General features: G+C 39.0%; 1 protein-coding gene across 2 annotated transcripts in view; it reads left to right on the top strand.

Moving 5' to 3' along the window:
* Positions 1-26,054, top strand: part of LOC149779201 (uncharacterized) — a 102,040-nt gene that overhangs the window by 8,054 nt on the left and 67,932 nt on the right. Inside the window, exons 2-3 of one of the 2 annotated variants that reach the window (XM_089939768.1) lie at positions 14,440-15,069; positions 21,267-21,442. In XM_089939768.1, the coding sequence (XP_089795894.1) occupies positions 14,513-15,069; positions 21,267-21,442 (733 nt within the window). In that variant the 5' untranslated portion in view covers positions 14,440-14,512. Of the gene's footprint in view, positions 1-13,804; positions 15,070-21,266; positions 21,443-26,054 lie in introns of those variants that run through there. The other variant, XM_089939769.1, reaches the window with a different exon arrangement.

The following is a 26,054-nucleotide window of genomic DNA, read 5'->3' as shown; positions in this document are numbered from 1 at the left end:
GCCCGGGTCAACACTGGTTAAATTTAACGTATCAGCGATTTCATCCTCGATTAGTTTTTTTATGTCATCGGTGGCGAGCGTTTCCGTGGGTTTTTTCAGCGCCGAAACCGGTCGTCCCCAGATATCAATCATTATTATTGTAAAAAAAACAGTGTTTTTAATTAACCCGCCAGGCCTCTACGACCCCACTAGTGTATTCGTTTACAACCACATGAGGTGGTTTCCGCGATGATGAAATCGCCGCGAGTACGTTCAATACCTCACGGCCGCATATCGGTGGGTCACTTAATTGTTGTGTTGGCAGCGTGGAATAAAAAACCGGGGCTGAACACGCCCGGATATACCGCATGAACTCGTTTGGCGGGGCTAACCCGTATGAATCAAAATAGACGATCGCACGCGGATCAATTGCGTATGCAACCCAATGAGTCCCCGCTCCGGAGGATTTATCGAGGTTAATTATACCGGTTTCAATATTCCTTGGTTTTGTCGGTAATTGATCCCTCATAAAAACACCTCTGAAGTTTTTTATCGCTAACGCGTTTGCGGCATCTATTAAATCAAAATTAGACATAGGAGTCATTAAACGGTTCCCGGTAGTCTTAGACCCTTCCCCGAGTACCATGAATACGGGGTTCCCGGTAGTCTTAGACCCTTTCCGGCTACGGGTCGTTTTTTTTTTATAGCCTTTCCCGGTTGCCTTCTTCAATGCCATTCCCGCCGCGGTACCAACGGCCCCCAACGCCGCCGCCTTCGCCACTGCTGGGGCCGCCGCGGCAATCAACGCTGGAATCGCAGCTAACAGCGGAAATATCCCACCGGTCTTTTCCATGTTTTTAATCGCTGCGGCTGAAAAATCTATTTGAACACCCTTTTTATTCTTCATCGCATCACTGAAATGTTTTATTTGACGCGCCGTCAACGATATCTTATGATTACCACCTGCCATCTGTGACGGCTTTAACGTTATTGTGGTTCCACATTGTTTAGCCGACTTTGATCGTAATTTCTTGACTTGACCATAGGTCAACTCTACACCGACAACATTATACGACATTTTTATTGTAAACGCGTTTATGTTTTCAATTACGTTTTCCACTGGTGCATCAACGATTCTCATTCGTCCACCAACACCTTCCAACAGCATTGATTTATCGCTGAGAATGACAGCAACCGCTCTATAATTAACAACACCCGGGGCTATACGAGCTCGGAAGTGTATATCAACGACGGACTGTCTCGTTAAATCAAGATGTTCCAACGAAAAGTAATAAATCGGATACAGGTTTTTAAAATCAAGTTGTGATATTTGCAAACCGGTGTCAACGTTTTGATCACGCGCCATAAATGACAGCAATCGATGGTACACACGTGCGACATGGTTGTCGTCGTAATTAAGCTGTATATCCTCGGATGGTTCCTGTTGTCCGTTTATTCTCAGCGAAACCTCCCTGACTCCTAATCGATCAAATATCATATGACTGTGTTCTTGATTACCCAATCGTTCCCTATTCTGTAACGCAACAAATATATGACGCGGGGCTGAAACGCCTTGTTTTGATGCTAGGTGCCATGTAAATGTATCGCCGACATTATCCTCTTTAGCATCAGTTGTTACCGCTAGCCAACTCAACAACGATTTTCCCCCCTGTTCCATAAATGATAACAATCGTGCTTCCGTGGTAACTGATGGAGTTAACACCGGCATCCACAATGCTATTTTAGTTAAAATGACTTTACCGGCAGCGACACCAGCAGCATGCCATATTACATTGTTATCATCGCCCCTTCGCGATAGCGCAATTGTATGCTTAGCCCCATAGATAACTTTTCTGACATTTCTACAAAATCCGAATATGTGATGGAGTGGAATCGCGCATGAAAACTGTCGGCGTTGTCCTTGTAATGTTGCTACTCGTGTTGCAAACCCTAGATTGAAATCACTGTTAACACTTCTTATAACAGTGAAATTAGCGAGTGGTTTTACTCTGCGGTCTGGGTTAGCTGCTTCAGCCTGTGGGTCAACTACGGTATCTTCTTTCATCAGCAAATTAATGTACTGAATATGATCAGCGTTATTAGTGGTATCCTTCGCGAACATCATAGATGGACCCGCCGATCTTGTATAATCATCAAAATATCTTGCTAGCCCGATTATCGTTGTTGCAACATCAACATCGTTTTCTATTGATTCAATTTCTCGTCCGTCAATAAGATATCTGGCACTCTCAAATAACGCCATGATACCGTTGTTGACGAAGCCAACTCGAACACGAGGGTCATTTGCGTATGGTGTATTATCGGCAACATTTGTTACAAGTTCTCCCTCAATTTCGATAAACGCTTCACACGGCAAAAAGTATTTACTGGTATCTTGGACTTGAAGTTCAATTCGCGATCGTAGGTTGGCTTGTGGTGGTTGATAGGAATAAAATTGATAATCACGGACAGAATCATCCCTGCGCACTGGGGCGTCCATATCAAACGCGGGATCAGCGGTTCGCGCAAACATTTTATTATTTATCATGTTGATGTTTAATTCATCAACGTCGTTTTCGTCGTAGGCCACTTCCCGTTATCGCGTTCATGAGCGCGTTGGTTGTTGCATCGGTGGATGGCTTTGCCAGAGCCGCCAACGACTCTAGTTTTTCTTCTACGGCGTTATTTATTACTTTACTGACATTTGCAGGCATCACTGTCGTTGATGGCATCACCGGTGGTTTCTGTTTTCTTTTTCTCACCAACGACATTAGTTTATCTCGTGCTGCAGAAAACGCCCTTCCGGCAACATCTCCAATAGCACTAATACCCTTATCACGAATAACATCAATAGCCTTCATTCCTAATTGTTTAGCTAACGGCGCCACTTTTGGAGCCATTCTTGTAAATAACCCCGCAATGGTGCTACCGAGACCGTCTCCGTACCACTCGCGGTATACGGGTAATCGTGAGTTTACCACGTAGACGCTGACTGGTTTATCATGGTTGTAGTGTATAATCATCTTTATTATAAAAAACACCAGTGTTTTCCAATTAGTGATTGATCACCAGTGATTGATCACCAGTGATTGATCAATCGCTGTAATGACCGTGGTCCACGAGTTCGTCTATGAGCGTTCGATATACATTAATGTCCATGATACCACCGGCAAATAACCGCCTGCAAATATCAGCGGCCTCATTGATTATTTCCGGAGAGTTATTTCCGGCTCGTTTTCCTCCGATTAGTATTTCTAGCCGTGATATATCACTGAGAACATTACCAGGACAAGTAACGCTAGCGTTGAAACCAGAAGAGTATCCTTTTCCTTTTTTTGGTCTTTCACTTTTTACTTTATTGTGGAATATTATATAATTATTATCACGCGGTGGTAATTCATTTTTATATTTATTTGCCAAATACACTATTCTTGTCCAGTCCTTTAACGACCTTATATTTTTCTCGTAGCCGCTATTGATATGCACATCTCGTGTGTCCTTAGCAAAATTTGTAACAGTAAAATCAACTAATTCTTCGTAGCCGAGATTTCTAATTGTGTCTATTGTGCTCTTTTTAAGCACATTACGGGGTATATTCCCCTCTTTCTCTATTTCTTCCGGTATTTCTTCCGGTATTTCTTCCGGTATTTCTTCTTCTGGTTCTCTTGCGGTGGCGCCTAGTTCTTCTTCATCGGCTATTGTAACATAAGGTTCTTGTGGGTCCGTTATAGCGAGTGGTGGCGGCCTCTCCCTCCGTTGGTGTGTTGTAGCAACCGCTATTTTCGCAGGGAGTGTTTCCAGAGACTTTTTTGTTTGTTCGGTCTGAGCCGCTATCTTTTCAAGCGCACCGAGGACGGGCACAGTTGCCGCCGTAACATCTTTGGTCGCTTTAGTTACCGGAGCAAAGAGTTGTTCGCTTCCAACAGCAAAATCAGTTTGTAGTTGTTGCCGCGTTTGAAGTTGTTTTCGGACCCTGTCTCGTAACGGTATGAACTTTTTAAGCGCTACTAGCCGCTCTCTGGCTAGCCGAGTAGTAAGTGATTCGCCTACCATTATTGCAATTGCTCCGTAATTTCTAATTTCCCGCCGAGTGTGGCGGGGGGGATATGTCCCAGGGGCTCCACGGAGTTTTCGTCTATAATCCTTCTAATGTTTTTAATTTTATTAGAGATTTCTCGACGTCGTTCAAAAGCCTGTCCGAGTTTTTTTCGTACTGTCTCAACGGCAGTAAATAGTCCAATAAATGCATTTACGTCATTGCCATACAAGTTTTCATTGATCGTATATTGTAATCGCTTTATAAAAGAATACTCGCGTGGCAAGGTATATCGACCTTTCTTTGATTGCTCGTTAATAATTTCATAATCGGACAATATTTTTTGGTTATCAAGCTTATCAGATAATACAATTCCTTGATTTTTTAATTTTAAAATCTCGGTTAATATATTATTGATGTCTTCGATATTCATATTCTTATAAAACATCTTATTTCTAAATAAAAAAAAATTATTTTACAAAATGAACCCTGCGCAGTGTGTTATTTATTACTATTGATAGTATTTAAACAATTACAGACAATTCGTCATGGTGACCTTATTTATATACGAAAATCGAATTCTGTGTCCGGTCCTTTTTGAGATCGCTGTTTGATATACTCGTTCTGCTACTTTTCGTATTGAGGCGATACAAATGTCAAAATATTTTCCTGCCTCATTCATCGACTGAAATATTTTTTCCTCGTGAGTTGTTGTATCAAATGACTTTACGGGTTTTGCTTTCTTTGAGTGTTTACCAGTTCCGCCTTTTTTGGTATTTTGACTTTGCGAGATGGCTTGCAAGTTTATAAGAGAATTATCAGTCTTATTATTATTAATATGATCAATCACAAGCCCATTCTCGATTAATCCGTTGAATACTTCAAATACCACCCTATGAACATAATACTTCTTCTTTCCGGCACCAAACATCAAATACCCCTGATTATTTACGGTACCAACCGGCTTCTTCAGTCTACAATTTCTAACAACGCCGTCGCGAGATGCCTCGTAATTAACGAGCACAGGATGCGGCTGAAATTCTTGGTCCATTTGTATAATAATACTACTTGTCTAATTCATTACTTGGTTTAATTATAAACCTTGCAATGTAGTCCTGAGGAGTTTTGATGACTGAGTCAGCGGTGGGGTCAATGACGGCGTTTTTTATTCGTTTATCATAATAACGTTTTAGTTCCCTGTATCGTTTGCCGCCACAATTGATACATAATTGCGATTTTCCTCTTACACCAACGTGGCAAACCAAGCACGGTAGGGGGCCATTTGAACCATTACGAACGCTTTGTAAATGATACCCGCAGAATTCACCTCTACATGATTTATTGCACGGGGTTGTCGACCCAATCATCAGCCATTTGCAGTGATTCATTATACTATATTCTTTCATTTAAATACTTGTTTTAATTATATGGAGGAGTTCGAGAGATTAGCAGCAATTAAACCCTGGAAAAATATTAAGTTTAATCTCGATAGAGTCCTCAAGGACGCACCAAAAGCGTTAATAAACGATAGAACCCTGTTGAATAAAATACGCGACTGTATCAATGAATTCAAGCGTGATGGTGCATCTCATAGTTGGTCAACATTTCGAATTGATGGCGTTGTTGATGCTACCATGAACGACAAACGCGCGGCAACGATAATATCACAACTTGACGGTAAAAAGTATTTCTTCAGAGTAAAATTCATTGTCCGGGTGGAATCAGGTAATTGGATCATACGTGATAAATTTGAACCGGTTCTCAGCGACAAGAAAACAGTTATTGTTAGCCGCGACTCCAAGCCAGGGCTGTTAACCGGAATTGACAGACCATACTATGAACGAGCGTATCCTGAAACAGCAGTTGTCTATGGAATATACCCGTTAAATAAGAAACCTGATATCGGAAAACTAGCGCCGATGAAACAGTCAACGGGGATAAATTGTGTAGCAGAACGAGTAATAGAGCATTTTACAAATGCGTGTCGAGGAAACAAATTGACTGATTTACGACGTAGCAAAATAAACCAATGGGAGGAGACAGTGCGCGAGCGAGGAGCAACCATCAGCGACATAGCGAGATTAGAAACGTCGCTGAGATTTCCAATAACCGTTACAACGATAACCGGTGAAGTATTATATGAATCAAAGTATAAATCAAATGGAGCCCCAATCAAAATTATTGATCATAACGAACACGCGTGGACGCCCGCGGTCACAATATTTCCACGGGATAGAACAGTAAAGTATATCCCCGGGGAATTCCTGGGAGAGGATGGTTTTCTCGCGGAGAGGAAACTATTTGATGCTATTGCCTGCTTGTGTAAAAACGACCCTGTATCAGTGTGGTTACTTCGAAGCGCTGAAAACGATGTGGATACCTTTGATCAGTTTGTAAGACCAAACGGTGAATTATATCGCACTGAAACGTTTCACAACAAGATGAAAAAAACCGCCATGGAATTTGAAGAGCATGATGAACAACTGCTAACAAATTGTTTTACGATTCCATCGGTTGCGGCTCATGTTGCAGCAAGGAAAAATGCGTGGAGACCAACGCGCAAGGAATTTCTACCGGATGTACAATCCAGTTGTTTGGAATACTATCACGGTGGACTATGGAACACTGAATACAACCGCGACGCTATGATGTCGGTTGATATGATTGCCTGTTATCCAGCGAGTTTTCTCGGGTATGGATCCGCCGCCGAGTACTTAAAACGATTTGGACACCCCAGACATGAAATGACTCGTATTGCTATTAATGGACCACTGCCTGATTTTGATTTAACCGGATTCGCTCGCATAGTATCATTTGAATTCGCGGCAGGACTTCATCGCTGTTGTTATATTTGGATCGGTAGACACATGGCTGAAAAGAAGTAGCTCCCAATAGCGCTGCTACGGTATATGATTGATTGTAGCATGCTTGTATCGTTGATTGTCAGTGACGCGATTATATCATATCGGGCGCAGACTGAAGTCTGGTTACCAGAACCAGAGCGTCTAGATAGCATAATTGACGAATCCAGAAAACACATTGATGCCGACGAGGAATATATCATCGAATGGTCCAAAAAGATATTCAACCAACGAAACCGCGAGGCAAAAGATCTCGGTAGAAGAATAATTGGTAAGTTCACACAAGGTGGAAAAAACTGCGACTACAAACGATATTGCTCACGGCTGATTATAGATGACGCAGAATATGATTTCGTAATCAAGGACGCAGTGGCAAAAAATAGATACGTGAACTGCAAAACAGCTTTCTTGTCCAATGGAACAAAGTTGGGTACAGTTGTTACTTACGCCGATGGAGACAGCCCGGCATATCCGCATTTGAGGGCGTCTATGCTGGGTTACGCCGCTATCAATTTATTCTCGATGATAAATAGATTCCCCGACACCGCGGTTAGAGTAGCCGTTGATTCATTTTACATAGACGTAAAGTATAAGGGAAACATAGCCGAGTTTACTAGTCCGGACGAGAGTTGGGGTATATGGAGAATTAAAAATGAAATACGACGCGATTATTCCCCGTCAGCAAATGTCACCGTTGAAAATAATTACTTACGCGGTGATAATTTATCAGAATGGTCTAATGCACCACCGTGTCCTGATCCAATTTGTAAATATAAAACAGTTTATTTAAGCGGCTGTGGCGGGTCAGGAAAGACGACTCAGGCAATTGAATTATTTCGAACGCGGGCAAGTATAATCGTGCTTACACCGACCCATAGACTAGCGCGAGAGATAAAACAACGAAATGTTGACGCCGTTACTTATCACAGCTTTTTTCGATACAGCGGCGGTGAGTGGACTCCTGATCGAATGGGGGAAAAATTTATTCCTGAGGTTATCATCTGGGATGAGATATGTACTGTTTCGTTAGATGTTTTACAAATGTTTCTTGAGTGGTTGCTGCGCGCGAATACAGCGGTAATCATGTGTGGCGACCATGGCCAACCACCACCATTTGTCGGCGAGGGTCCACATGATTGGTTAAAGAATTTTGTGGACTATTATTAAGAAACCGATACTGATTACCGAGCACTTGATGAACAACTGCGCGAGGTTAAAAAATTAATCAGATTACAGCCGGATAGAGTTCAATGTGAAATAATCCGCGAGGTGATTCCGGAAACGCCGTTAAATGAATTCTGGGAAACATGGAGACCAAACGATTTGATTGTAGCGAGTAGAAAGATAGTCAGAGACACACTTCAGCGGAAGTTGTTTACGTTGCATAAGGAAAAGTTTCCAACGCGCCCAGTGCCGTTATGTTATAGACCCGCGGACACACGGCGGCAGAACATTGAAGTTGAAATCCCGGGCCCGACAGCGTCAGGGACAAAAAAACAAATTCTCGTGCTGAATGATATTGTGCTCGTTGATATCAGCGTCGTCGAGGACGCGCTACGTGCTGATAAATCCCCGTGGACGCTAGGATACGCAACGACAATACATTCCTCGCAAGGATTGACTATCACGGATACAATTGTTTGGATAGTTGATAATCGCATCGAATGGTCAAATCTAGTCTATCTTGCAGTGTCCAGAGTACGGAGAATGAATCAGCTTCGAAGAATTGTTATTGATGAAGCCACCGACGAAGCCGGCGACAACGATGACATTATTGATGCTAGCGTCATTGATAGAAAACTCTCGGGTTACCGCCAACAGGATAAAAAAAAACAGCGGCGTTTTGATATTGATGCCGAATTAATAATTGCGTTACGACAACAACAGAATAATCACTGCGCGAGTTGCAATTGTGTAATGCGCTGGCGTTATTCGGATAAAGACGCTCGCCAATTTACCGTGGACAGGATCGATAACAGTCTCGGTCATGTCAAAAACAATGTGAGGTTAACTTGTCTTGAGTGCAATAGACGCAACGGCGCTAGTTAAGACCACGCGGGGGCAATTGAGTATCGTCAGGTATCACTTGTAGTTGCTCGCGAGTAAATCCGCGCTGAGGAGCAGTTGAATCCAGTCTATAGATCGGTGGTCTACCAGTTGATCGTGTTATCGTTGATATGTTATGTGTGGTAACACTCCAAATAGGATCAGTAGCTCTTTTTTTACCGCCTTCAAGCTCTCCTGGTTCATACAGATATCTAACAGTGACATCGCCGAGAATCGGCTTGGAAACGCTATCTATTTTTGATCTTCCGGGTATGTACTCGTATTTAATCGCGTCGCTGGGCTTCATGTTGATTGCTCGGGTAATCTCGTTATTTAACGCTGCAATTACGCCTGGCAACCTTTTGACCCATTCACGAGATCGTTTTTCTTGGATGAATTCCTTCGCGTATTGATATCCAAATAACCGTTCAGCAAGAGTCCGATTGAATCGTTCAACAATTGCCTGATCACGATGTAGCGCAGTATGACCTCGTCGTATCGCGACGCTATGATGTTTCAGCGTTGATAAAACAGCGCCGCGAAATTCATTGCCAGGATCAACTTGTAATAGATTTGGCCAGCGCAGAGGACCCCTTCGGTAAATCCGCTCAAACGCATCGGCTACTTCAGTTGCTGACTTTGTTTTTAACGGTTCCGCTTGTTTGTATCGACTCGCAACATCAACTACGGTTAGCGCGTATTTGTAACCGTTGTCATGCGGCAGAAATAATATGTCAGCTTGATGAACTTCATTGGGTACGGTAACATCAAAGTGCGAGAAGTTGATTTGTTTAGGTGGTGGTAGATAAATTTGCCATATAGCCTGTTTGGATAACCAATTAGCCGCAACGGCCTTTGTTACCTTTGCAGCGCTTGCGAGTTTACCAATTGCGGCCTTCCCCTTCCAGTATCCTCTCGGAGAATAATAGATGGATTCCATGTTGTTATTATAAACGTTAGCGTTTTCAATTACCAGCGCGAGAAGCTCCGCTTCCAATCATTAATTTACCTTTCATAGCCGATTTTACCAACCATGAAGCCAATTTTTCTTTGAATGATTTATCAGGAATAGCATTTAACGCGTGAATTAATTTTACATCCGCGATATGACGCTGTTGCAGATCGCTACTTTTGTAGTAAGCAACATCATGAGCATGACACGCCTTATCGATAGCGTTTATTGGATACTCACCGGGTTTGGGCTGATTTTGATCATCGAGTCTGATATCTAATCGTGTTCCGGGGCCACAGTAGCTATATCCTGGGAGGTGCTTTTCTCCTGGATACTTTGCCCACGGTGTTCCGGGGAGTTTTGATAACTTGGCTGCAATATCACCTCCTCGCTTTTTTTTAAAGCATCCCCGGGTCTAGCAGAAATAAATCTAAATTTCTTTGTACCGCATTGTACACACTTACCAGTAAGCGCCGATCTGTTATTTCTCGTTGTAACGGTTGTCATATCATTTGTGCCAGTACGCACTCTACACTTCACACAATATAGATCCATAATTTATGTATAGAGATATGAATATAATTGATTTTTCGGCGACTAAAACGAGAGAACCAGTTAAGCATGTTGCAGCGTTACCAAACTCGATCCGGATGATTATCATCGGACCATCTGGATCCGGCAAGACGCAATTGTTACTCAATTTAATAATGAGATGGATGAAGTGGGATAAGTTGTATTTAATCGCCCCTAGCGTGGATGATCAACGATGCTACGAGGTGTTGAAAGATTTTAACGAGAATGCATCAGCGATCGCTGAAAAAAATGTTATTGAGTTTATTACAGATATCAATGATGCACCGGGTATTGATGATATTGATGGCGACGTTAACAATCTAGTCGTGTACGATGATGTTATGTTAGACAATCAAAAAAACCCAGCTAGGATATTTTCCAGAGGCAGGCATAAAAACACCGACGTGATATATGTCACTCAACGATACACTCAGATTCCAAAAGTAATCAGAGACAACTGTAATATTCTTGCTGTATTCAACGGCGTTGATACACACACGCTACGAAATATTTGGCAGACATGGTGCGGCGGTGACATGGACTTTAATGGTTTTCGAAACTTTTTTAGTCATGCTCAGTCGACCCCACATGGATTTGTAACGATAAATTTACATGATCCTCGGACACGATATCGTATTGGACTTGACCAAATATTCGGTTAGTTGTAAATAATTTTCATTGTAAATAACTTCTTAGCAGCGGGGGGGGGGGGGGAAATGACATCGACGCGGTCGTCGCTGTGTTTACCGGACGCTGACGACGCTGGGATCGGCTCGCAGAACCAAATGACGTCACCGTCGTGTAGGATGGACCGTCGTCGTTTTTTTTTTTTACCGGCGCTGACTACACCGGATCCGCTGAGTGCAGAAATATTAATTAAGCCAAATGACGATTGGACAAAATGTCGGATTCGCCCCCCCCCCTGCTGCTTTATCAGCCAATCAGATGAGGCCTTTATTTTAACGTTTGGGAGACTGAGCAGTATGGCTGTATAGCATCAATGTGTGACAAACGATTTGATTCACTTTCAGGTTTCTGAAAGCTGCATTTCCACTGGATAATTCAAACGTCTTCCAGAAAATGACCCTTAAGCTGTCGCGTCAGATGTTTACGTAGGAAAGCGGAGATCTGATTTTATCAGCTTGCTTCAAAGATAGAAATGTTGACTCTTGCACTAAAGCGTCATAGGTGTTGCAGCTGTCATAAAACAGAATGATCGTTCTTGAATGTTCTCGAGTTGGCTAGCTTAGACAAACGACATAGTGTTAAATGCCATTTGAAGCATGGCAGGGTCCATTAAAACTGAAGCACACAATTTGTTTTTTCGTACAAGGTCTTGTTTCCGGCTTTGATAGGATTCATCAGGACAGTTTAACAGCCATAACCATGGGGAAGGTTGACAGTAAATCGGGTAATATATACCCTCCAGCAAGCTTTCAAGCTAGAGAGAGGCTGCTAATAGGTCTCTAATTAGCTTTATTAGCAAGGTTTATCTTTTCATATATTGACCCTATTTAAGTATTTTGGAGGGTGGACACACAAGGGTATTTACAAATGTGATGTATATATATATATATATATATATATATATATATATATATATATATATATATATATATATATATCAGTTTGGGATCTCAGAGTGACAGTTCATCTACCCATTATTGTCCCGTAGGTCATCAAAATGTGAGAAAATTTAAAATGCACATCCTACAATAATGTTCAGTGATTATGATCGAGTCCTGTTCATAACTATTAAGGTAATTCAGTAATAATACGAAAGAAATATTCCAAAAAAATATAGAACGTCAGAGGCACTCATGGTAATAATTAACAAGATAATAATCAAGGCGTGAGTATGAATGAGGTTTAAATTTAATCTTTTCAATATCTTTCTTCTGATTCACACATCCATGCACGGAAATATCTCCCCATGTAGAAATATAAAATATATGTTTGTGTCTGTGTGTGTGTGTGTGTGTGATTTGTCTCCCCATGTAGAAATATCAAGTATGTGTGTGATTTTTCTCCCCATTAGAAATATCAAGTATGAGTTTGATTTGTATCCCCGCGTATAAATATCAAGTATGTGTGTGCATGTGTGATTTGTCTCCCAATGTAAAAATATCAAGTATGTGTGTGTGTGTGTGTGATTTGTCTCCCCATGTAGAAATATCAAGTGTGTGTGTGTGTGTGTGTGTGTGTGATTTGTCTCCCCATGTAGAAATATCAAGTATAAAAATGATCAAGCTGGAAAATAGTTTAGTCAAAAAAGTTCACAGTTAGTGAGTGAATTAGCAAACTAAAGAATAGGTTCAGTATAAATACAAAAATATACATAAGGAAATTCCTAATTATTCATCGGTAGAAATATTGTTTTAGTGGGTGTACAGTACAGCTTCTACATCGTCCGGTTTTCACTTTGAAATCGGCGACATGCATCTAAACTAGCCTTGACAACCCAACATTAGAGAATGGTGATGCGAGAAGACATATTGTATCTATATGATTATTTGCGAAACCGTGTGCATTTGTGATTATTACAGGAGACTTTTCAGTCTCCTGTAATAATCACGTACACAATAGATAATAAATGCTTCTTGTGGGTGCGCAATGTTGGGACAGATCTGGACATTGCCAAACATAAAGCCTTACAAGCTGAACCCAGTCCTTGCCTTTTTTGTCAATTCTGTTTGTCACAGCCGAACATGAGCATGTCCAGTGCTAGGTGATTTATAAGGCATACACAAAACATGCATTTTAAATTTGTATTGTATGTCTGACCCTCATCTGTAACCGAGGGTATGTGTTTATACCTACGTGACTAATGTCATTTTGATTAAAAGTGGATGTTTCCTTTGAATTCAGAATCTTAGTTTTTCCCTTGGAATTTTTATTATCTACGTGATTTTTGACATGTTTATAAGCTTTAATTAGGTTGTTTTTTATAGCTCAGTTCAAGTTCTAGTTTATGTTAGAGATTTAAATCGTTCTGGAAGATAGCTTTTGACCAACATTCTGGTCATTTTATTTTGTCTTAGAATTCAAGATAAGGTTTTAATAATCATAACTATTTCATTCATCCTTTAAATCTAGTCTCTGAATTGATTTTCTGTTGTGTTCAGAGAAAAAATAGATATTTTGGACAAAAGCAAAGTTTTTGGATTATTGAAACTTCATTGTTCATTTTGTTAATCTTGTTGGGTTTTCTTTATCAGTTATTTAGTTTAAGACCGTAGAGTCTTACCAATATATATATATATATATATATATATATATATATATATATATATATATATATATAGAGAGAGAGAGAGAGAGAGAGAGAGAGAGAGAGAGACAGACAGACAGACAGACAGACAGACAGAGAGAGATGCAAGTTATCATTGCTTTTCACTGAGATTAATATAATAAATAATACATGCGTTCATCTCCTCCATATCAGGTAATAAGCACAGTTATGTCATTTCAGGAACTATTAGCAATGCTAAGAACAAGTGATCGGCAGATTTAGCAATTGTGTAGATTCAAATAATCCCTGATATGATCGATGATTTAAAAGTGACTCAATAAGAATGCTTGAAAACGCTGTCCATGATTATCCTTTTTTGATCTTTCATTATTAAATGGACTGAAACATTTCATGACTAAATGCTTGAACACGATGTCCTTGATCAACCTTTTTTGATCTTTAACTAAATGAACTGAAATATTTCAAGACTACATATAATATATTGGCATATCCTATAAGGTGAAATATTTTTTTAAATAACATTAGTCATATGGATATATTTTTCTTGGACACATTAATTAACTCAAACAGTCGCATTAATTCAGACACACCGTTTCATCTTTCAGCTTGCAGTTTTGATGGAGTTGCAAACGGTTTGGAATTATGGTGATAAAATCAAGGAAACTCACTTTCTTTGAAAACTATCCATTAATTTTAACCTCATCCCGTCCTAATGCTTTTAATTTTGTACTTTTTTGAGGTTCATTCTTTTGATACCGGAGCCTTTGGGTGCAATTGAGTTTTCAGTTCATCGTGCAACAGCGTCTTCAATAATGGAAGAAGAAAAATCTGTTGAAGAAAGTACTCTTCTCCATAGCTTTTGTAATCTTTTAATAACTGTTGGCAGGAAAGTTCTGAGACAAGTTGTCATGGACATGTGTGTGTATCCAGAACAGTGTCTTTCGAATTACCTTAAATCAGATGAGGTAATTGTTACACTTCATGACTGTCCCCATTTACACGAGGTGCAGTTAGCCTTGTTGTTTCCTCCAGGCGGAGCACTTTCTGACATAAAAGAATTTGACTTACCATTACTGTGCCAGCTGATATTATTAAAACCCTCCCATGTTGATCCCAAGCTCGAGAAAGTGCAAAAACTCGTTAAAAAAATTCAATCGATACACCATGATCATAGTTTAAATACTAGGCTTCCTAGGAAGGATAAAAGGTCCTACGAACAACGAAAAGATGAAGTCAGAGGTATCCTTAGAAAACTAGTAAAGAAATTGCCGGAAGGACAAAAGTCTGATGAGCTTTCGCAGTTAATAGAAGGTGAAGGAAATGATAGCAAAGGAAGAAACAACGGTGGCGGCTTAGACGAACATTTAAGGTAAGATATTTAAGAATTGAAGTAAGTTGCTGACTCCTGTAAATTCCGTATAAGTTTGTGGAAATTTCATTTGGGACTTGAATATAATATTCAACCCCAGGCAGACAAGTTACATATATTCACCAGGCGTTTGTAGTGTTGAGAGGTTATTAATTTTAGTCAACTGAATTTGAAAACTTGATGGATGGATGGATGTTAATTTCCTGCCTGCACTTAAATATAATGATTACGTCAGACATTGATTGTTCTTATTATTTCGATTGTAGCTGTATAGTTCAGATCAATTAGACGTAAACCTATCTAAAACAATATTTTTCAGTCTAGTCAACTATACTCAAATTTCAAGATAGTCATAGTTGTTCTAATGAATATACATTATTACTCACACTGTCACATATTTCCCGGTATTTAAAATCTAAAGGTGTATCCATAACGATTAATGCTGAATTTATTTATTCAGGGAATACAGTGATATGGACAAACGTCAAGTAACTGCAGCAATTGTTCATTATACAAAGATAACATAGGTTAATAAAAGCTACCCTTCCTTAGCAAGATTCTTCATCGTGAGATTAAAGCAACCAGATATGATCTCTTTGGAAATTCCCAGTGTGGGTTTGGGGACGGAGGACAAGCCCGAAGCTTCCATGCTGAATGTCACGAGAGAAGGAATCCCGTTTGCCCTGAGATGAGTTATATGCCACTAGATGAGTGATTCATTGTTGTCGAGTAGAGGAAAGGCCAATGGTGAACATATAGCTGTAAAACACTACTTTGTCTGAACTTCAGCTACAGGGGTGGTCAGAAGGGCCCTATCATATCAATCGTCTAGTCAGGCCTGGCTTCAGGAACTTTGTTAAATACATTCAATATCGGTGATTTGCATAATTTGCATAGGTCACCTTTGTGACTAAATGTTTCTTTAAAGGACACCGCCACTGTGGACGGTGGCAAGACTCAATTCAATAGTTTCTTTAACCTCGTGTCGACCCAACCATTAGAAACACACTAAAGACCGTACATGTTAGTCTCCTTGTTGGATAGTTACCGTATGGCATTGATACCCGTGTATATACATTTGGATGCATTCAATGCATTCATCCACCCGAAAGAAGTTTGGAACTTTTGAGAGAATGCACTTTGTGCTTGCAATTTTGATTAGATGATTGTCATGAAAAAGAACTTAAAAACTCACTTGAATCGAATGCTTTACTTACTGAATTTGCTGATATGAAGAAACAAAGAAGGAAATTACAGTTATAAAGAAGGAACGATCGTGGTTGTGATATTTATTTAAGTGTGCACGTGTACCTAAACCCTCAAAAGGTAACACAAAGTACTCGAACCTAATTAACTTTGTGAATGAACAAGCGAAATATTACACTTCAGTAAATAACTATGATCATTTAATTGTATAATACATCACACATAACATAGTCAGGCCCTAGAGATAAATAGAGCAACGGAATATTCGAGTGCCAACTATCTTCCCCACAACAAACTACCGAGTCTCTTTATTCTAATCAGTGTTGCAGATGGCTACCACTTGTCGTCGAACAGAAAAAAGATCATGGGAACTCCTGTTTGTTTCAGGAGGCTATTAGTGAAACTGAAGCCACTGAAGTATATGTTCTTTTAGGAAACAACGGTTCTTATGAGAAATTGGAGACCACCCTAGGTGATCGCTTGTCAGGATCTGTCAGTGAGCTATCAGATTGTTGTTCATAAATTGTAGAAACAGCAAATTCAAAGTCTGGCCTATGCAACTATTTTGGCTGGTGATCTAGGGATCAATGAGACTTATCACAGATTTTGAAACAGCTGCATTGGCCAAACATCAAAAGAGATGTTTGTAAATAACGTAGATCTTGCCAAACTTGTGAAATGGTTGGAATACCCATCTGCATCCTATTCCAGCATTTGATGAACTGTTAGGCATAATAATCGTAAAATGTGTCGGTGCATTATCTAAGACAAAGTCAAAATGTGAAATTAAGGGATGACAAAAATACAATGGAGAAGAGTTTTCAGCCTGGAAATAAAGTTCTGGCTCTATTGTCCTTACCTGAAAATCATCTTCTAGCTATGTTTTATCGACCTTATAATGTTAGGAAGCAGATCAGTGACTTAAATTAAATAATTAATACTCATGGTATGTGAATATGTTAAAGAAGTATGTTTTATACAGATAGCCATGCTAATCATGTACTTAATTAAGTTGTACCTGTCCCTCACAGTGAGAATTCAAACGATGGAATGAAATCGGACTGTAGTGACTTTGGTGTAACTATTCCTCTGAATTCAGAAATTATGAATAATCTGTACCAGAAACATTCACATTTACAGCTACAAAAAAAAAAATGAACTAAATCAGCTGTTATTTGAATATGAGCACTTGCTTCCATATGTTCCTACACGAATAAATGAAATATACCATGACGTTGAATCTGTAGATTCCCCACATCTGAAACAGCATCCTTACAGGATGAACCCTCTCCAACGAGAATATTTGAAAACAGGAATTCAGTATTTGATTGAGAATGATTTGATAGAACCGCGTAAAAGTGATCGGAGTTCACCATGTAATTCTGTACCGAAACCATTTAATAATCCCGCATGCGCACCTACTATTTAGAAGTGAATTTTGTGACCAAAGAGATTGATTTCCATTGCCACGAATGGATGACTGCATTAATAAACTGGAAATACAAAGTGTGTCACAAAATTTGACCTTTTGAAAGGATTCATGCAAATGCTGCTGTCGGAAAGGGCAAACGAAATGTCTGTATTGGTAACTCCAGATTGACTTTATCAATATAAAGTGATGCAGGTTGGGATGAAAGACTTGCCTTGTACTTTCCAACATTTAAATAAACATGATTATATCTGGTCTAGATAATTGTGACGCTTACATCGATGACGTTATCATCTACAATGGCACCTGGAAAAATCATTTGGAGACCATTCAGAAATTCTTTGACAGACTCACTCATGAAAATTTGACAATTAATTTAAGTAAAAGTGAGATTTGCATTGCCTGTGTCACATTTCTAGGCCATACTGTAGTACATGAAAAAGTTAAACCTATTTATTCTAAGTTAGAGTCTATTTCTAAATTCCCTGAGCCTATCAGCAAAAAGCAACTGATGCAATGTTTGGGTTCGTCTGTATACTATCTGAAATGTTTTTCCTATTTTTCTTTAATTGCTGAACCCTCGATCAAAATACTGAGCAGGAAAACATAGTTGTATTGATCTGACTAATATCAGGAGACTTTTGATAAGTTAAAGGCCATACTAAACAGTGAACCAGTTCTTTCAGCTTCAAATTTTAGTTTATCATATAAAATGTCTGGTGATGCAATGGCTGTAGGAGATAGTGCAGTATGGATTCAAGAATACAAAAATTGTGTAGATCATCCAGTGTGCTTTTTTTCAAATAAATGAAATAAGCACCAGCGAAATTATGTCAAACATCGAGTAGGAATGTTTGGCTTTGATATTGGCATTGCAACACTTTGAAGTTTATATTAGTTCAGCTCCTTCTCCGATTATTGCATATAGTGATCATAACCTTCTAAATTTCACTGGCAAGATCAACAGAAAACCAACGATTATTAAAGTGGAGTTTGATGTTGCAAGAATAAAATAATGACATCAATCTATTCAGGAGAAAAGACAACCAAATAGCGGCTGCATTTTCACTTGTATATAAATATTCCACTATTTCATGTATAATTTGTATCATTCATAAGGCATATATAATTACGGTTTTATGTTGTCAAGTACAAAAATACTATGTTTAAAAAAATCGACTTTTACAAAGCATGTTGCTTTTCAATCTTTTCTATCACTTATTTTATGAACATATACTCGTAATAAATGCAGTGGGCAACAGGCAGCAAACCCATTAACTTTAATCAGATGGATCACCGGATACCGGTGATCGAACTTAATATACCGGTCATCGGATATAAGGCTTATGTCGTTGTCTAACAATCTACAGAATTAGACAATGCACCAGTCTAATCTAAATGTAACGTATCGATTGAAGTCCACGGTAACATCGCGGTTCTCTACCGGTACAAGAAAGCATCCTGTCCCCTCTTGGGAAGAAATATATCATATCGACTGCCTTTTCACAATGTTTCATTTAGGTCCCTATGGTACCTGATGTCTCCCCGTACCTGGTGGAGAGTCAATAGTTTAAGATGTATTCTATCCCAAACACAGTCTCGCATCATTGATGAATTTACAATGGACTCTATGGTCAGTAGAGTGGCGATTCATACGGTCCGTCTACACTTCCCATTCTGTTTCGTTATGCCACTCTAGTCTTGCATCAAGGGGTACTGCCAACGTTCTTCTCGAAAGAGAAAACAAAAATGAAACGGATAGTCCTATATCGCCTCGCTAGCGGAGATGCTTCTCCTTTTCTATCGTCACCCTCTCTGTACAAGCCCCGCTGCTCAGGCGACGTAATTATGGAGACGTGTATTTCTTTCATTTTCCGGATATGTGTCCAAAGTCTCTTGGGTCAATGAACTCTAGGATCCACTTCATCAAACACTCGGATATTCTCTTTCTTTTTAACATAGATATGGTAAGAAACGTAACGCAGAAGGTGACACAAGGCCAGGAAGCAGCATGACTTTAGACGGTATGGTCCTTCCCCATTTCTACCCTGAAACACTTTGTTCCTAAGGGCAGCTACAGGCATGTGATGTCTTTGCGGCGCCCTCCTTTCACACTTTGATATATCCGTCAAGATCAGTTTTCAAGTTGGGTTGCCGACTTCTCCACTTAGACTGAAAGACAGTAGACCTCCAGTGTTTACGTTTTGCAGTAGTCAACAGATTGGTCCGAAATGCTCCTCTTTGTCCAAGGTTGCAAGTTTTCTTCCCTATATGTTCTAAGAAAATAAATTGCATAGTCTTCAACATCAAGTGTCATTTAGCAATCTCTCCAATTTTATTAAGTCCTCTCTGGTCTCCACCATCTTTGAAAACTTGAGCTTCAAAAAAGATTATTTCGTTCTTTAACGCCATGGTAGAACATTTCGATTGTTCTTTGGCCAGTACCTAAAATATCTTACAAACCCTGAGTGAAGCTTCCTCGAGAATCTCTACCTTAAAGATGCTAGCACGCTTTCCTTTAACGTCACATAGGAGGAGTGATATTCATGTCTTGTTCGTGAAAAAATGTTTGCATACGACTCAGCGAAAATTAGGCTCAGCTTCACTTCTTTGTCCACCCGGCTTCCGGCTTCCTGTCCAAGAATTGTATACTTTCGATAATTCCTGAACAATCTGAAACCCTATGTATTAGCTGCGACTTCTTGTTCTGCTAGAGCTTTAAATTTGCATCTGGCTAAATCAAAATGGGAAAGAAATGGTCAAAACATTCCTTTCTGCCCTTAAAGTTACCCGGATATTTTGATATACGTCATTCCTGAGTGAATTATTCTGACTCTCAAAAGAGCGTATAAGTCTCTCAATCATGGACACCACTGCTTCATAAGAATCAACGTCCATGTTGTTAGAGTTGTTGGTACATCTTGGACCTTTCTTAATCATTCTTCGTTAGATGATGTCACGAAAGCCTCCCTATGGTGACTTCACTCAGCATTCATTTTGTTCAACTGCAACTTACTAGCAACAGATAATATGTTATTGCTGCTAAAATTTGTGTGGGGGATGAGAAAGAGGGAAACGAATTTAAATTTTGCGATAATTACCTGTTAGTTTCATCAAAGGCCCTCTTGGCTCGCCGCTCTGGTGTCCTTTCCGTCTTGGTCCAAGAACAATATTTTGAAATATTGAAACCGCCAAGCCATCGGGCTGGATGTATTTTTTTGTTGTTGGTCTCAGCTTAAAATTGAATTAGTGTTACCCCTCAAAACTACTCTTAACCATTGCTGAATTGTCCTAGACGTCATCTGATTTTATTTTTTGCCTCTTGTTTTCTGTGCACTAACTCAATATTTCGATGATTGCTGTTAATACCCTGTCCTCTTGTTGCAGGGAATAAAGTTGCTTGCATTAGCAGAAAGCATCCACCGCCAGAAATCAATTAAAACTGTTTAACATGCAAAACTGTTTACCCAGAGCACGGTAAAGTTGTCCGCCTTTTTCAGATTTAGTAGGAAACAAACTACATCACTTTATCATTACAACAAACGCTTATTTTACTTCCTAGGAAAGAAAACGAAGAGCAGTGTCCAAATTTGGAAAAGACGGTAATAGTAACAGTAGCACTTCCCAACAACCCAAGACCTGGAGAAATAATCAAAATAGCTTTGGAAGATATGAAGACGTATTGCAAAAGTAGTGAAGGAATGGACAAAGGGTCATTTGGAACTTTGTACAAAGGGGGTAAGGATGCACAGTTTAGTATTTTTTTCTTTCTATTTTGATCCATCCAGACAAAACAGCAGTATAGAGAAAGTAATATTATTATCTAATAATCAAATTCGATTATCATCTTGACTTCGAAACATCTAATGGACAGTGTTTCGTTGTTGGTGATCCTGTCGTCGCTAACTAATATTGTATCATACCATGTATCACTTTTATTGCATCTTTGTGTTACAAATCAAATGTCCTAAACTAAGTAACAGAAAGAAGCAAAACCAACAAGTTTCATAAAAGTTAATAACTTAATTCTCAAAGTATAAAATGAAAATTTAAGAGGAGCTTACCATATTATGAATCAAATCCAGTATAATCCTATAGAGTTCTACACAACGAAAACAAAAACAAACGAGTATACCGAATGAAGTCCAGGTCCTCAAATGTGCTGATATGCCAACAGTCTTGATACATCACAATGACATTGACAAAATAACTCCTTTGAATATACTCACAATAATCCCAGAATACTGTTTTAGTCTAGAGTCAGTAAGCACTATGTAACTCCAATGAATATTCCAATCCAATGTTTCTCTCAAACTATATCTAAACACAGCATTAAACACATGCGTGATCTGATATAGAACATAAGTCGTAAGAATATAGGGATGAATCAATTATTAAAACTGTTGTTCTTATATACACACTACGGCTGTATTTCGAATCTCAGTCGCAGCACATTCTACGTGACCTATGTCACGATACCTTATGTAGCAACATAGCTTACATGACTGAACCATCCAATAGGAAATAACCCCAAACTTGTTAACAAGTTTATAATTAACATTGATTTTATTTTAAAACATTTCAACACCTATTTATAGCTTGCATGCAATATACCTAGACGTGCCAAGCGTAAAAGGCACACTACAGATATACAAAATAATGTTGCAGGAGCTTTGTGCGTTTCCTGTGCTATCATATCGCAACTGAGTCATTGGCTTTAGTTGAGCACCTTTCTATGTTTCAACTTAATGACTGTCATCTACAATCATCATTGTATGCACTCTGCTCTGTATGATGAACATAGATGGATGCACATAATAGTAATTATTACTCAGAATTACATGTCAAAATGTTCACGCAAGTGAAAGCAGCAGTAGAGCCAATGCATTTAGTGATATCGATAAATAGTTCTTGTGCATGTAAAGTATAGTTTTGTGTTCTCAAGTACACATATGTTATGTTTAAAAAATATACTATATAGGTCGGCAAATCAAAAAGTAAACAGCATGGTCTATGTTTTAAAGAACTATCATGAATATTCATTTCAAATGTCTCTGCTATTTTAATCATTGCAGGGTTAGGTCTTAATGTTTGTTCTGAAATAAGAAACCATGTGTCGTACGACTATAGATATAACAATTTATATTTTATTATTGTATAGTGGTAAATAAAGTGACTTTGCAACATGTTAATTACAAAACGTCTAAGAATTCCATCACTAACAACCACGACAAACGTGCTCCATTTTTTACCACTGTGATGAAAACATTCCAGATGAGTTCGAAATTACATTAAAAAATTCCTGTGACAAGGAAAATATTATTCTGCCTTGGACGAGAGTATATGCAAAGATTACCCCGAATAATTACCAGAACATACTGTGATTTTTATTTTGTTCTTGGTACCTATTTTGTTGATTTAGTTGATTTTGTTGTTGTTGCAAATCATGTATTGAAATAGGAACAATGTACATTCATCTATCTGTACAGAAGAGCGGACCCCTCTCCTATCCATGAATCTGAGTTCCGACGGCATTGTATTTTTATTGCAATGTCACCATAATTGATGCCAAGGAAATAGAAATAAATGCCAGTGTATCAGTTAAAGGTATATCGCATGCAATCAACGTACAGTATACCTAGTTATATATGCTATAAAAATTTACAGGTAAGCTTTTGGGTTTGCTTTGGATGTTCATCAGATTGAAAAGGGTGAGTGGGTGATTGTTAAACTCGTCCGTAAATACCATACCAAACGCCATTCTTCATCGAGGTTATTCTGATAATCGCCCAGTTTTTGTTCTGGGGCAAACCCAATAATATACTTGCTTTCAATATTGGATGTTAAGAAGATTCGTCAGACTCCTTTTACCTACTCTTTATTGCCCTAGATCTTAGGAGTTACTTTCAAATACAAATGATCAATATAAAAACAGATCTGTACTAACTATATATTATGTTTTAAAGGTAGTAAGTAAACACTGAGTCATAGTTAACTCACTCAGAGCAAAACGAATTCTTTTTTATTGGCTGCAGTTGCTACTACTACTGCTACTACTACTACGTGCTTCTCTCTTCCAAAGTATTCTTAGTATTAGTTTGACTGCTCTTCCTTGGGTGTTTATGCTATTTCTTATGACTTTATATCTTAAGGACATCATGCAGTATTTTGTTATTCCGATTAGTGCCATTCTTTGCGGTAGGTCTGCCTTTAGAGTTTTTATGCTGTCTTTAAAAGTGTACGGTATTGTCAATAGTGTTCTCTCTTCCATTCTTACTTATCAAGTTTTCCAGACCTTTCCACGTTTTCTGGCAAGGCCACTGTATTTGTTGACTTAGTTATTTCTTGCGTGCGAAGTGAGAGCTCCCTGATACTGATATATCTATGTTGTAGGTCAGTTTCTTCTCCGTGTCGACCACAGCTATATCTGGTCCCATGTGGTGGATCTGGATGTTGATTTGGCTCTTATATTTCAGTCATCCTATCTGCCTTTCAACTGTATCATTTATTTCTGTCCTCAGTGTGATACCACTGTGACAATTTCCATTGAAAAGATGGTGCTAGTTTCTTTTTGCCGATTTTGTTAAACTCACTTGGTCATTTTGTTCATTATTCCTGTGCATTCTGCATCTTGCTGAGACTTCTTGGATCTTGTGCCTACTGTAGTATTATTAGCCATGGATGTTTGGTCCTTTCCAGTTCTTCGGTTTATTTTCATAGTTCTTCCAGTTAGGAACATCTCCAGATGCCCCCCCCCCCCCCCCGCCTGTTGTTGTTTCCGCTATAAACTACCCATGAATTGCATTTTCTATCCATCCAGAGTTTCTCTCTTTGTGCGTTTTCTGCTCGTAATCCTTCTTGTTTCTCTTTCGGACGGTCTTCTTCCTGGACGAATGCTATAACATACTTTATAAATCTTCTCTTTTCTAACACTGCTCTTTCTTTCGGGCCATGTTATCAATCCTCACAGGATAGTTGTATTCTGTTCACATCACGCCTTGGTTGCAGGGCATCATGAATGACTAATAGGTTTCTAATATTTCTAATATATTTCTAATATTCCATTATTATTGTTGTTGTTGTTGTTATTATTATTATTATTATTATCGTACGGAAATTCATTTTCTATTCATGTCCTCAATTTCACAGCATGTGCATGTAACATGGATCGTACAAAAGAGACATTTTTGTGAAATTATTTTGTATTCCTCATACTGTATAATTTCTAATATTATACTACATGTGTTAGGACCAGTCTCGATATGAATATAGCTTTATGATTGATAGGACCAGTCTCGATATGAATCTAGCTTATGATTGATAGGATTAGCTTGCATTAAATAGTCCCATGTTTATTATCGTTTCATATCGAAAGTTAAACGCTGGCAATCATATGTCGTTCGACTTTATGTTGTTGTGGATTTTAACGCCACTTTTCACCAAACCACACGATAGAGACAGTACATGGCAGCCAGTATAACTGGTGAGGGAAGAACCCGGGAAACCCAGGTAGGAACCAACCTCCCACGGGGAGCCGCTCGCAAGCTTAATCACAAACTCACAGTGTCCGTGCCCGAGACTCGAACCCAGGTGAACAGAAGTGAGATAGCAGTGATCGGTAAAGGCGAACGCTTTAGACCACCCGAGCACCTTCTATATCATGTATTGTATCATAGAAGAGTACAAGTTTTCTTTCCAATCATAATTATCTCTCATCTCCTGACTCCAGGAGTCAGCTAAATCATTCAAAACCATTTCAACTGATTTCTCTCGTTAACGTACAACAATCATATAACTGGTTTCCTATTCTTTCATGGCGCGTATCTGAGTATTCTTCATCGGAGCCATTGTGACCAAGTTGCAGGAAATTGTTTTGGTGTAGAACAGGAACCCATCAAGCATTTGTAGATTTATACATACCAGCTACTGTTGTACGTGGATTGACTGTCTTAAATTAACCTAAAAAAGATTATTAGACAAAAGTAAAAATGTACAAGATGGCAGGTGTAAACTCCTGTCTACAGGATTCATAGAAATGTGCTTATCTCATATTTTTTTTTCTTATCTTCCATTAACAAGCATATAAAGATATTGTATATCACACATACTTTGGAACCCTTGTCAACACGAATTGTAGGAATGTATATATCGTACATTTGATACAATTCGGACCCCTATCAATCCATGTACACCCTATCAATATATGTACACCCTATCAATCCATGTACACTATCAATCCATGTACACCCTATCAATCCATGTATACTCTCAATCGATGTATACCCTATCAATCCATGTACACCCTATCAATCCATGTAAACTCTCAATCCATGTACACCCTATCAATCCA

This window comes from Sinohyriopsis cumingii, chromosome 17 (assembly GCF_028554795.1).
Source record: "Sinohyriopsis cumingii isolate HCF-2022 chromosome 17, ASM2855479v2, whole genome shotgun sequence".
In the NCBI taxonomy this organism is placed as follows: Eukaryota; Metazoa; Mollusca; class Bivalvia; order Unionida; family Unionidae; genus Sinohyriopsis; species Sinohyriopsis cumingii.
Note: the sequence above shows the minus strand (reverse complement) of the source record. Positions and strands in the feature narration are given on the sequence as shown.